Source organism: Saccopteryx bilineata, chromosome 3, assembly GCF_036850765.1.
Source record: "Saccopteryx bilineata isolate mSacBil1 chromosome 3, mSacBil1_pri_phased_curated, whole genome shotgun sequence".
Lineage (NCBI taxonomy): Eukaryota > Metazoa > Chordata > Mammalia > Chiroptera > Emballonuridae > Saccopteryx > Saccopteryx bilineata.
In genome coordinates, this window is record NC_089492.1 from 211,962,476 (window position 1) to 211,972,881 (window position 10,406).

Consider the following 10,406-nt stretch of genomic DNA (forward strand, 5'->3'; position numbering starts at 1 on the left):
AATCAGAAAACAAACCTGCCTCCTCCATCTCTTCTGGCCCTGTGGCCTCCACGCCACTCTCAGAGAAGGGAAGGGTCAGGTTTTCAGTGGCTGAAGCTTTAACAGGCCAGAGGCAATGTTTCCACAGTGGTACCCCAAACTTCCTCAAGAATACTGGAGTCTGCGCTTTCTGTTGCAATTTTCATTTCCCTTCAGTTCTCCCTGACACACCTGTGAAGTGTCACCAAATGCTGTATCATATCAACTTTTAAAAACTGCCAACACTGCTAATGTCTGAAACCGCCTGATGTCACAGCCTCGCAGTACTCAAAAGCGAAGCTTGAGCTTTACCACACACAGTAACAGCATCCTGTGTGGGTAGGGCAGAGGTCTTGTTGACAGGAGTGAAATAAGACAAATAAAACCATGTAAATGGGGTGTGTGGCCGGGGTGTTTGGGGAGCCCATACAGCCTTCTCCCCAATCTGCAACAAGACTCTAGCCCTTGAATCCTTCCTAGAAGAGCAGTTTATTTAGGCAATTGCTCCTTCCATTCTCCCTACTCCCTTGTTCTCATGATAGAAATTTCTCCGTAGCTTGGATTTTTAAGAGAAAATATTTTATTATAAATTCCACAAATATCTATTCCCACCCACTAGCCCCAACAAATAAAATAATAATAATAATAATAATAATAAAATGATAAACACTATTCAGGTAGCTACTTGTACTGGTTATGCAGCTCTGGGTATGGATGGCATTTGCTAAAAATCTTTAAGGTATGGTGGTTTTTGGTCCCACTATAGGGTAGCATAACCAAAAGGCTGAGCTCATGGGTCCTGCAGCCTCACTAGCACAAACCCTGTATACCCCTCAGTGATGTGCCACACTTAACTAATTTTATGAGCTGAGGTCACCATATACACGTAACAAATATATACAGTGTGTCCGTAAAGTCATGGTGCACTTTTGACCGGTCATAGGAAAGCAACAAAAGAGGACAGAAATGTGAAATCTGCACCAAATAAAAGGAAAACTCTCCCAATTTCACACCAATTCAGTGCAGTTCAATGTGGGCTCACACACAGATTTTTTAGGGCTCCTTAGGTAGCTATCCCGTATAGCCTCTACAGACTCGTCACTGACTGATGGCCTACCAGAACGGGGTTTCTCCACCAAACTGCCGGTTTCTTCCAACTGCTTATCCCACCGAGTAATGTTATTCCTTTGTGGTAGCGCTTTGTTATAAACGCACCGATATTCACATTGCACTTTGGTCACGGATTTGAATTTAGCGAGTCATAGAACACACTGAACTTTCCTCTGTGCTGTCCACATCTCAACTGGCATGACCATGGGCTGCTCTGCTGTATACATGGTGTTACATCATCATCTGCACATGCGCACATGCTGCTACATCATCCTACAGAAACTGGGAGGGTTTTCCTTTTATTTGGTACAGATTTCACATTTCTATAGTCTTTTGTTGCTTTCCTGTGACCAGTCAAAAGTGCACCATGACTTTACAGACACATTGTAGTATATCTCCTTCGTTATAACCAATATATACATACTATAGTTTTGAATCTACAGTTTGTTAATCAATCTATGCATATTTTCCAGGCCCTTACAACCTGAAGAGGATATATGTACAAATATCCATCAATACCCAATGAGAAGGATAATTTAATCTTCAGACTGAAAAAAAAAACATGCATTGGCTAACTTTAGTCTCATTTTGCACATAGCAGAATAAAAGATTAAAAGAGAGTCTGCAAGTCATTGGGCTGAGATGTTCCATGAAATGATATACAGACATTATAGGCTTTGATAACTGGTACTTTAGCATCAACATCCACTACGGTCAAGAATACAAGCCAAGGAAAAGTCATTTTTGCTTAACCTTTATGTCAACATTAAAACAGTGTTTTGTCCAATTGTGTAAAAATGTCTCCTTTACTATTCTTCTTCTTGTAATAAAGGCAGCTTCATTGTAATGGTGTGTTATCGTAATTTATTTACAAATTTTATATCTTTTTGGATTCTAGCAATCAATGGGAAAATAGGAAGTGCAGCCAACAAAATTTTGAAAATCAGTTCGGAATCATATTTGGGTGTAATTAAAGGTATAATCTGTTCCACCTGGACATTTCCATGCTCTCCCATCTTAAAACAATAAATATGAATATTAGTTCTTCTGTGGTATGTCTGCTTTTCACATCACACTAGAACATGTAGAAGTTTCCTATAAAAATTGTCATGTGTGTCTATTACTTCTTTTATACTCACTAAAGCATGTGCCACTTCTATAGAATCAAATCTACCACAAATATTATCTGCAGACTCAAGCCCCAGCTCATTCAAATATTTTAAACACATCATTTGATACTTTGTATGGAATATATTTACCATTTTTCTTTCTGAACTAATATGATGACTAAAGTCTTGCTCTTTTTCCTCAGCAACAACTTGTGGGCAGAGTCATTATCAATTATATTTAATTACTCATCATGAAGTTGTTGAAATCTGTCAAAACTCGAAAGAAATTTCTTGTAGAGCAAGGCTAAGATAGGCAGGCAGTCTAAATGAGCTGGCATTCCAGGTTGGATAAAGATAAAATGCAATAATTAGTTTTTTAAGGGAAGGAAAAACCATGTTACAGCTCATGGAATAAACGATATCATTGTTGTAGTCTAACAATTTATAAGGCAAGTCTACCGAAATGCCCAAAATATCAGGCTTCAAATAGCAGTGCTGGCACTGTGGGCCTTAGTAACTGTGCCCGGCCATGCTGCAGCCTGAGCCAAAATGAAAAAAAAAAAAAAAGGAATACAGATCCTGCCGTGATTTAAATTGTAGTATTTTGTTCACCATGTATGTTTTTGCATTGATTTTAAGAAACATCACATTAAAACACTGCCTACATTACTGATTTTATGGTAACCCTTTACATTCTGCACCCAGAGTGCCCATTCCCCTCACTGTCATCCTGGCCCTGCTTACTAAGTCAGCTCCCTGAAGTTCAGTGACCTCATCTGTAGAAGTGAGGCAATAAAAATAATTAAGAGGATTATTGTAAGGACTCAGTGAGATAACACCTGTAAGAGCTTGTTCATTATAAATGTTCACATATAAATAAATACATTTACAAAGCATTATAAAAACCTCCCAGATAAAGTTGTTATATTTAAGATTCTATTTAAAGATGTAAGGCTTATGGAAATTAAGTCCCATGATTGATTACAGGAATTGAAGCAAAGGCCTTAAAAGGATCCACAGTATTAAGACACACCCACCCTGACACCAAACCCTACTTAAATTAAAGGCTACAAAATTGCACCCAAAGTTTCCTTTCCAGTTTTCCTAATTAATCTTAATTTATAGATTCAGCTCATCTTCAAACTTTTTTACAGTTCACAAAAAAAAAAAACATTTAATTCACCAAAAACAAAATGTCAGTTTAGGAAGAAACTCTTTCATGTTTTCCTCTTTGAAAAATTACGGCTCAGAAGACACAGGCGAAAGCCTACAGAGGTGCACTGCACATGAAAACTGGTCTTGAGAAAGACGAGGAAATAAACCTTGTGGATCAAGGTAGGAGGAACTTTCTAAGCAGAAGGGAGGTGAAATTTCTCCTGTTCTCCTGAACTAACCGAGTGCTTAACTACAGTTTACTACACTGCCTCTTAAATCCTTTTCTCTCTCAGAATCTTACATTGGTGTTTCACCTTTTCAGTAAAACTTCTGCGCTTCACCTCTCTCACTGGACAAATCCTGAACTTCCCATCTGCAGGGAGAATTAGTCCCGCTCCTTTCCATCCCCAGCAGGTTTTGATCTGGTGGCAGTGAGGCTAACACACAGGAAAGGCTGTCCTGCCTTGTTTCAGAAGGGAGAGATAGAATTAAAAATAGGTATTTTGGTGGCTCAATTTAGGCTTGTCCATTCCAACAGTCATTAAATAACTTCCCAGTGTCATTCAAAGAACTTATAACAGAATCAATTGATTTTCGTTCTATGCTTTATTCTTTGTGATTTAGAAGATAGAATGGCCCTGTTTACACAGCTGCAACATGTCAGGACCTGTAGCACATGATTGGCTTGAGGCCTCCGAATTGCAGTCCATTTTCAGCAGAATCAATCTGAACTTGAAAACATTCCCTCTAGGAAACATGCACGTATCTACTGGTGCAAAGCGCTTCTTGTACAACTGAAAATAGTATTCACTTGAGGTTAAGTTGCAAGTTCACCTTCCAAAAATCAGCCCTGACTTGTCATTGTTCTCAGCATGTTCACAACGGGAGCAGAGGTCTACAAATGCCTCTTAACTAGATACCCAACATGGGTGAATGTGCTACACTTTGCTGCAAGTCCGATCTCAGACTCGGCAAGTGAGAGTCGCTGGCTGTTTAACATGCGTTCAGAGCATTGCCAATCTAAAATGGCTGCTCAGTAATACTTTAATTGCAGTTTCACGGAAACAAATTGCTATTTAACTGCAATAAGCATTTCTGTGACTTGGCTGGCCTGACAATAGGTATCTTAGAAACAAAGTGAAAAGTCACATCAACTTGTAAATGGTCTGGTTCCAACAGCCTCCTCTCAAACTGAATCATAGGTGTACAAGCATCCGAGATCTAATTCTCTGGTTAAGGAGTCATTGGAAAAACCACTTCTTACTCTAAATAAAATTATTTAGGTTACAAGGAAACTCTTCACTAGTCTCCTGATATATAGCTCTCGAATTCACTGTTGCAGAATTTATTGGCTGTTAAGAAATATTTTATATAAATAGTGGTACACACTAGAATCTTAGTATATTGACATTTAAAACCATTTAAAATCTTCATTTTAGATGATTAGTTGTTTCAAATATCAGTGTCAATAAGGGCAAAAGAATTTAAGTAGTTAATATTAAAACGACAGTTTCACAGGCTTCATTTTGGTGTGACAGTTTCCTCATTTTGTATTTTATAAACACTACAGTGTGTGTTCAACAATTAAATCATGAAGAGCTGGAAACAGTTTCTTGTGGCAAACGGTTTGGTTTGGAAAGGCTTCCTTCAGGCCCTCCTGCCTTTTGAGGTGTGCAAATGTAACTAGGCAGGTAAAAAAAACATTAAACCCATTCAAAGGACAATCTTTACAAAGCTATTTCATTAGCAAGAGTGACAGTCTGCATAATTGAGACATTCATATGTATCATAAACATTTTTAAAAATCAGTTCGGCAGGGCTCAGTAACGTTTGCTTTTATTTTTAATTTGTACGTGTTTGTAGGAATGCAGTGGGGGAGGGCATCTTGCTCTCTGACGTGGTTTAAAGTCCTTTCGCAAGAACAGAGTATATCTCACTAACATCACAAACGCAATCATGAAAGGTGAACAAGCTGGTGTATTTCTTCTTTCCTCTAAGCCATGTTAGGGTTGGAGGAGGAATATAATCACTGCTCATAGAATAAACCTGAGCGTTTTTAGTGGCTTTCTATCCACACAGAGCATCCCCATTAGAGCTGGGTTTTATTGTTTGAAATGCCTCTGGTTTCAAGAAAGTGTTTTACCTAACGCAAGACTACTACTTAAATATGTGCTATTGTATATTCATAGCTCCATTAGTCCTTCTCCAATTTAGCACATCAAAGAAAAGGCTTCATCACTTGCATGTGGATTATACTAACATGAGTGACATTTGTAATCTTATAGGTCTGCAACTTAAGAAATGCTTTTAGAAGCTCGTTATTAAATACGCAGCAGTGCTTGAGGACCTAGCCATATAATAGTTCATTTAAAATCTTTAATGACCTTAGCTCCCCACATCACTAAATGCCACACTATATTCCTTACTAAAAGTTATTAACTATCTCCTTTGAATTTCTACACTATATGGGACATGAGGGCTTATGCCAAAAAGATTATAGCAGAAGCTTGTGTTATTAACATTTCCCTTTTTCTATCCTGAAGAGTCTAAGTTCCCTTAAAGTATCTTAAAGGGAAAAAAATGTAAGAGCCAGAACTAGTTCCTAGAAATTCCCCTAGGATCTAAACTTAACAGATAGTTATTTATGTGATTTTTGTTCATTTAATTTTTTTTTCTTGCATTTCTTTTTTATAAAGCTCTAATGTAGCTATACCCTTTAACTCTGCCTTTAAATTCTCCTGCAGGAAGATTACACTTTGAGCAAGTGATTTTTCCTCCTGGCCTGGAATCTGAAAGTAGGTAGCAGGCACACATCTCACAAGGAAGCTGACTGCAAGCTGAGTTGCGCCAAGCTACACAGACCTCTCCATGGAACCTATTCCTATTCTCAAGGGATGGGGCCTAAGGAATTCCTCTAAAGCAAGAGAAAATAAACCACTTTTAGAAAGAAAATTAAAATTAGCATTAAAACACAACTGGTTTTATTAACCTGGGATATAGGTTGTAGCTGAGATTTGCCCCCAGATGATGAGCCTGCAGCGCAGCCTCTGGCTTTCCTGCTTCCAGCACTGGCCCTGGACCCAGAGTCGCTGGCCTACACACACTTTCCTCAGGGCACCTCTGCAGGCAACGCAAGGGCTGCTGGGGACACCCTACCCTTTAGAACTAGCCACTAAACATCTCAAGACTACTATTAAATGAATTCCAAACCCTTCTCCAAACATATGGAAAGGCAGAGACTGTAGAGGAGTGTAAGAGCAAAACAAAATAAACAAATCATACAGCAGACCACAGGAGTCTGAAAGCTCACCAGGAAATGGCTGCTTCACCCACTGAACATGACTATAAAAGAGCACTAGGTCCCTAACAACTAATAGAACTTCAAAATATGTACAGGTATGGTTTGCAAATGCTATTTCCTTCAAAAGCTATAAACTTGGTAAGAGAACAAGACGGTTATTCCACATTCTTTAACATGCTTTTCATCAATAACATAGGGCTTTCCTACTGAGAAAAAAGAATAAATGAAATAGCTGAAGAATCAAACAAATATTTATATATAAATACAAAAGATTCACTGTGATATAGGAGAAGTGTAATGAAGTGCTGTTAAAAGAATATTCTGAACTTACAAAAAGGACTCCGTTAGAAATATTGCTTTGTACCACTGCCAAAAATGGCATGGTTAAGTAATCTGAAGAATACCTTATTGGCTCAGAGCTAAATAAATATACACACCACCTCCCTCAACCTCTAAAATTTAAGGTGTACTTGGTATCAATTTTAAAAACCCTAAAATTTTCCAAAATACAAGAGAAAAAGCAGTGTTTAAACCCAAACTCCATCAAATATTTTTTCTTTTAAGTTTTTATTATTTAAATACACCATACTAGAGCAAATGTCTCTGAAAATATCACAAATAAAAGATTTTTTTCTTCATTCAGCAAATTAGAAGAAGGGGAAAGTTTCTACACAGTAGCTGCTATGAGCTTGATTTTTTTTCCAAATTTTCCATTTTTTGTTCTTTTTCTTCGCTGTGGGAGTAGCAACATTAGGACGAAAACACTTACATGCATACATACATTGTATTTTACAGAGATACAATAAAAGTATTTGTGATAGAATATCACAAAAGCCACATCTCTTTATCTCATGTTCAGTTTTGATTGAAACACATTTCCTTACAACACTTAAATATACAAAGAGCAAATAGAATGTTGTTAAGGTAAAACACAGGGTACAAACTCTGGCCAGTGCCCTGCTAATTGTTAATGAGGGTAGAAAGCAGATTTGAATGCTTCTTTTAATTAGTTTCATTAGTCATTTCCCTCCTCCCAAGCTCCCTCCCCCCACCCCCAAGATGTCCTCCGGTGGATCTTTTTTCATTTTCTCTACAGTCTCCCATTAGCCCAGGTTCATGGAGTCCTTAATGTTCATATTCAGTCATTTTAATACAACAATAAATGCAGGAAGGGCAATCAAGACTAAAGAAGGTGCAATGGCATGGAGCTGGCTGGCACTGGTGCTAGCTACAAAGGTGACTTGTCTACTGAAGACACATGGGATCCACCTGTGATGAACAAAATCTGAGATGAAGGCACGCATTCTGCATTACTCTGACCTTTTAGCAGACCTGCAAGAAATAAAAACGGGCATCTTAGCTAAAATGCTAAATTTGAGAGATATCAAACTCAAACATGACTGCTTTCGTCTTCTCTACATTCACTAATCTTCTTTTATTAGATTACTTTCCAACTGTGACTTGATAGAGACTTTCTACACTACTTACTCTGGCAGTGAAGAACTAAAGCATAACATTTTCTGCAGTTTTACTAGCAAAGAAAATGAGACAATAAATGGACTTTCAGAAAGTTTCTGGTGTTGAATTGTACAATGAGTTGCTTAACTCTGTTAAAAGCACGTTTCTTTCTGTAAGGAATAAATAACATCTCACCTAGTAGTCACATTTCAAAGGTACATTCAGAGACATGTCCCTCCCCAGGAAGTTTTGGGTTAATATGCTCAACTGTGTAACCCTTGGCAAGTTACATAACCTGTCTGTGCCTCAGTTTCCTCATCTTTAAAGTCATAAGGATTTCATAATACATATGAAGCACTTTCAACAGTGCCTGGCACTTAATAAAGCTAAGCAAATATTGGCAGATTGGCAGTTATGATTATTGATATTCCTACATGTTACCTATTCATCTACGTCACCCCCTTAACATATAGGTATGTTACATACATGAGTAGCTGCGTGCATGTGTGTCTACATGTACATATACATATATATTCAGATACTATTTTTCACTTAGCATTTCCTATCTGCTGTCACTTTACATAAATATTCTGAATATATAAATCAAACATATACGTTACTGACTTATGATCAATTAAAAAATGTAGTTTAATGAAAGTCTAATTTTAATGTCTAAGACATGATAATCCACAGTTGTCAAATACAATCTATTTGCAATTACCAAAATGAAATAATATATATTAGACTTTCATGGTTTTTAAATGACATTTTGAGCTTCCCAGGAAGTTCTCTTTTTACCCTTTCCCTAACTTACTAAAAGCCTGAAGTCTATTAGGAACTGCAACCCCCCACTTCCAAGCTAATTAAAGTGGTGGAGGCTTAATTCCCCAGAGTAGAAGCTCAGTGTGAGAAAGGTAATTTGTCTGTCCAGAACAAAGATGCGGTAGCAGCCAGCAAGCATATTTAATAAATGAGCATCAAATGTCCTCTACGATGGACACACACACACACACACACACACACACCACCAATTATGTAACTACAGGGGAATTGCAAAGTGATATGTAAACTAGGACAGTCGCTAATTTTCCTCCAACTAAAGAGGTGTGATGATCTCTTATTTTACTAAAAAGCAGTTAATTCTAGGTGGAAACATTACTCTTGAGTGGAAGAAAAAATTCCACAGCAAGTAAAAATTTATAAAAAGAAAAAAAAATCAGCAACAATTCCTGATTAAGGATTTACATACCTCTCTAGAAGGTAATATTCTCCTAAAGATAGCCAAGCCTCCTTTAAATGATATAGGCTATAACATTTTGTAGGTCCTTCAACACCAGTGATCTGAGATTTGTCAAGAGACTATCTGATTTAAAAGCTTAAAATTATTTTTTCTCATAATATACAAAAGCCAATGATGCAGAAAAAGAATAAACTACCCATAGCAGACAAAGATTTCAGGAGGAGAATAAAAGTTTAAAGGGTCCAGATGATTGGGGGAGGGGGGGGTTTCTATGCCCTTCCATACAATTAGCTGCCTTTAAAGAAGGGATATACAAATAAACAACTCATTACTTTTAAGCCAGAAGATACTGGGGTATATTTATTATGCATCATGCACTAAAAACATAATTGGTTCTGCGTATAGAAGGAAAGCAGCCAAAATTAATGTCCAATTTTCCCTACCAGAAATATGGAGAACTAGAGAAAAGAAAATAATAAAATGAAGCTATTTGTCATTTCTCCCCATCTCATCTCTTCCAGAAAAGAAATGCCAGAGGCTTTTGGGAAACTAATTGTAAAGCAGTCTCCTGATCCAAAAAGCAGTTTATGTTCCACCAGGAAGTGTTTTCATTACCTCTTCCCCCTTGCCCTCTCATGAATATCTCTCTGGACCATGTTCAGCTTGCCCAAAACCTTTATTTACAAAACTACCTTGTGAACTGACTGTGCTCGTGGTGAGCTGAGCACTGAGGGCAAAAATGTGAGACATTTATACCAACAGGGAAATGTTCTTAATCAACATCACCCCCAAAACACAGCTTCTCACCAACATCTGACAAGAACATATCCTTAAGTTGTATTTCCTTACGCCTTTTAAGAGCTATTAATTTTTGAAGGCCACCTGTCTTTTTTGGCTTCCAACATCAAGAAAATACAGGCTAGGAGATTCTTATTCATTGCCTAGTATATTTTGTATTCCAAAATGAACACCCTACCTCTCACCACCCGGAAAAAGGTGCGGAAAACAGAAGACT

General features: G+C 37.6%; 1 protein-coding gene across 3 annotated transcripts in view; it reads right to left on the reverse strand.

The window, feature by feature from the left end:
- Positions 1 to 7,241: 7,241 nt before the first annotated feature.
- The window catches only part of LMO4 (LIM domain only 4), a 17,050-nt gene continuing 13,885 nt past the window's right edge, over positions 7,242 to 10,406 (reverse strand). For all 3 annotated transcript variants that reach the window (XM_066268729.1, XM_066268727.1, XM_066268728.1), the window contains exon 5: positions 7,242 to 8,025. In XM_066268729.1, coding sequence (XP_066124826.1) covers positions 8,017 to 8,025 — 9 coding nt within the window. In that variant the 3' untranslated portion in view covers positions 7,242 to 8,016. The remainder of the gene's footprint in view (positions 8,026 to 10,406) is intronic.